This window comes from Pygoscelis adeliae, unplaced genomic scaffold (genome assembly GCF_000699105.1).
Source record: "Pygoscelis adeliae isolate BGI_AS28 unplaced genomic scaffold, ASM69910v1 Scaffold120, whole genome shotgun sequence".
Classification (NCBI taxonomy): Eukaryota; Metazoa; Chordata; class Aves; order Sphenisciformes; family Spheniscidae; genus Pygoscelis; species Pygoscelis adeliae.
In genome coordinates, this window is record NW_008824032.1 from 406,964 (window position 1) to 410,669 (window position 3,706).

At 43.5% G+C, this 3,706-nt stretch overlaps 1 protein-coding gene across 1 annotated transcript in view; it reads left to right on the top strand.

Moving 5' to 3' along the window:
* Positions 1 to 845: 845 nt before the first annotated feature.
* Positions 846 to 3,706, top strand: part of CD163 (CD163 molecule) — a 15,508-nt gene continuing 12,647 nt past the window's right edge. Inside the window, exons 1-3 of the mRNA XM_009329868.1 lie at positions 846 to 876; positions 1,635 to 1,949; positions 3,482 to 3,703. Coding sequence (XP_009328143.1) covers positions 846 to 876; positions 1,635 to 1,949; positions 3,482 to 3,703 — 568 coding nt within the window. The remainder of the gene's footprint in view (positions 877 to 1,634; positions 1,950 to 3,481; positions 3,704 to 3,706) is intronic.

Below are 3,706 nucleotides of genomic sequence, written 5' to 3' on the forward strand. Positions count from 1 at the left end.
CTCTAAGGTGACACGGAAAGCCCTCATGTTGATTCATCTGATGGGTTTCACACCTGGACAATGGGGCTGATTGCTCTGCTGGGAGAGCCCTAGAAGGGGTCAGGGCAGGGCCCTGACTGGATTATTGGGGTTCCCCCACCTGCCATTTTCCCCTTTGCACATGGAGACAAGCTTTCTATCACATAAACTAACAAATGAATGCCATCCATATTGTTGTTTAATTACAACAGTGACTGGTTTTGATGGAATTCAGCAGAAGGTTTGGGGGTTTTTTTGTTTCAACGTTTGTTTTCAGAAACATCTACAGAAAATCATTGTCTACGTCAATTCAGAATATTAACTTAACACGTTCAATGATTCTGTGATTCTGTGTATGCTTTTTACTCAAGCAGATATGAACCTTTCTGCAAGTGAAGAATCATTTTTATGAAAAGATGTTCCAAAACTCTTGCCTTAAAATTCCCGTCTGGGGAAAAAAAACTTAAGACAATTCCTGAACAAGTCCACATTTTTTCTTTATGTGTCATTACATCTTAGGCTACATGCTTCAGTTTTTCCAATGTTTACTGTGTGTAAGTCGCAGACTCAGACCTGCTCCCCTGTGTTTCTTGGGTCCTAGCAGGCCTTTGTGTAGCTTGGCTTCCCAAGAACTGCTTCTGTGTCCCACCATCATTCCTGCATTTGAGTGTAACAAAATTCTCCCTGTGTTTTCTAGCCTTTAAGTCCCTGTGCTAAGCTACTGTATAATATTTGAAGCATCTACAGTAGCAGTACAATGCTGTAAAGCAAGAAACCAATATGTGCATCTTCCCTCTTCTGTCAGGCTCTTTATTAAGCACTCTGCGATGACTGTAATGTTATTTTGTGAGTCCACAGGTAAAACGACTGGGAAATGCGTATCCATATCAAAGGAAAGAGGCAGACCTGGGAGCAGAGCAGGAAAAGAGGGTTCTTTGGGCAGCAGCCCCACCCCAAGAGATGGTGGGGCATGAAGAACAACATGAAGACCTACCTCTCTGTCTTCTGCTTATGCTGCTGCATCTCCTGAGATAGCTTGTCACTCCTCATGAGTAATTCTCTTCTCTCATTGGGTACCCCTGACTAGGGGACCCCATGGCTAGAGCAAGAGAGGCGGGAAAAAATAGAGTATTGGGACACTGAGTTGCAAGTAGTAGTTTGTCTGAGAGGAAGAAGTTGAGGCAGACATGGGAAATTGCTTCTTCACACCATACTGAACACGGGAATGAAGAAACTGGTGCCCAGTGAATATTTTCAGCTGGATGTCATCATGGCAGAACAACGAAGAGATAGGAGGAGTTTCTGTTGAAGCCTTTGTGAATCACACAGCAGGGACATTACTCAGCATTTCCCAGCCCTGATAGGTCAGAAGAAGAGAAAGCTCGCCTGTCATTAGAAATAACTTACATTTTAGCAGTGTGGTTAGCTCAAACTTGTAAATACAGACACAGCTCCCTGCAAAAAAACTTTAAGTTGGACTTTTTACAAGGGTGAACTAAATAAGTCTGACTTAAGAGCAAATTAAGAGTAATAATAGTCTCATTAACCATCTGCAATAGACAATCGTGATTAGGCACTGTCCTTTCCATAACCTTGCTCTGTCTCTGTGTATGAAGGTGCTGATGAATTGAGGCTGTCAAATGGAACTGGCCCCTGCTCGGGGAGAGTGGAAGTAAAACATGAGGAGAAGTGGGGAACTGTGTGCGATGGTGACTGGACCATAGAAGATGCTGAGGTTGTTTGTAAGCAACTACAATGCGGATCTGCTGTTAAGGCCCTTAATCGAGCTCCTTTTGGAGAAGGATCTGGACCAACATGGTTGTATCGAGTTGATTGCCGTGGTGATGAATCCGCTCTCTGGAACTGCTCGCATACAGGATGGGGTTCTTTTAGCTGCCCTCATTACTTTGATACTGGAGTGATCTGCTCAGGTAAGAAGTCATCCAACCTTGTATAACAGAAAAATGCTGCGAGGTTGAGATCAAACTTTGTCCCAGCTGGATAAAGCCAAGTACTGCACAGAGGTGACACTTTCTCCATGGCCTCTGCTCAGCCAAAGCAAGTTGCACCAGCATTAAGTCTTCTGCTGGCTACAAATGTATCTCCTTTGCCTGGGCACAGCAATGACATAGAATGGAAATAGACATAGTAAATGACATAGAACAGAAAAAGAAACACTGTTTCTTTCTACCACAGCTCTCCCAGACAACAGGAGAGCTGTGCTAAACTTGTCTTTGACCAGGAATGGGGGCTACAAAAGCACGTGTAGATGGACAAGCAAGAAAATGCTGTGTTATGCCATACAACTGCCCTTCTTCTCCAGATCTTCATGTAAGCTAAGACAGGACAGTCTGCAATGGCAAACAAATCCAATGTCTGTTTGGCTGCCTTCCTCTGCAAGATGTGCTTGGTTTTGTTCTTTGGATAAAGTACCATTGCAAGAGGTTTTTCCTTCCCCGCTTCAGGACTTTACATTTATCCTTTTTGATTTTTATAAGGTTCCTGTCAACCCATCAATCCGGCCTGTCTAGGTCCCTCTGAATGGCAGCTCTGCCCTTGGGGTTATCTCCCCCCACCCCCCAAATGCACTCCATCAACTCCTCCATGTTTTTGGTAAAGATGCTAAACAGAACAGGTCCCAGGAAAGACCCAACAAGTGGTATTCCACTTGTTGCCAGTCTCCAGGTAGAGTGCAACCCACTAATCACTACTGTCTGAGCCTGAGCATCCAATCAGCTTTTTAGCCATGTAGTTGTCCACCCACCCAGACTGTAACATCCTAGTTTGGACACAAGAATATTGTGCATAACAGTGTCAAAGGCCTTGCTAAATGTGAGGTAAATTACATGCTCTGGTCTCCCCTCATCTACAAATCCAGTCACTTTTATCAGAGAAAGTAATGAGGTCACATAGGCATGATTTACCCTTGGTAAATCCATGCTGACTCTTCCCATTCACCTTCTTGTGCTCAGAAATGTGTTCCAGGAGGACTCCATGTTTTTCCCAGGTACCAAAGTGAGGCTGACCAGCCTGTAGATCTCCAGACTGTCTTTTTAGCCTTTTCTGAAAACAGGTGCAACATTTCCTCTTTCCTCTTTCTAGGGCACTTCAACTTCCTATTCATTTGAATAATGAAGTCTTGAGGACACACAATAGTAAATGGCTATTTATTTATTTATTTATTTGGGGATTGTTACTTCTCAAGCATTTGGCAAATGTTCAAAACTTCCCTCCTTCCGTAGCTTTCCAAGGATTTAGTATTTTCACATACTAAGAAATAAGCATTCCCCCACACCATTTTCTCTCTTGTCAGTGGCATACAGGAATTGCCACAATGATTATTTAAACGTGTCAGTGGTCCTCAGAGAAGTGACATGTGTCTTGCCCATGAAGGTATGGGAGTTATTAAATTAGGTCAGTACAACTAACCCTTGATGCTGGATTTCTTGGGGTTTTTTTCCAGGTTTCTCTGGGATGCGTCTGACTGGAGGGCACACTGCCTGCTCAGGACATCTGAAAGTAAAGCAAGAAAAAACTTGGGCTACAGTCTGTTTTTCACACATTGATTTCAAAACCGCCTCTGTTATATGTAATGAGTTAGAGTGTGGCCAGGCTGTGGATATCTTGAGAGGAACTCACTTTGGAGACAGACAAGATGAACTGATCTGGCAAGAAGAGTTTCACTGTG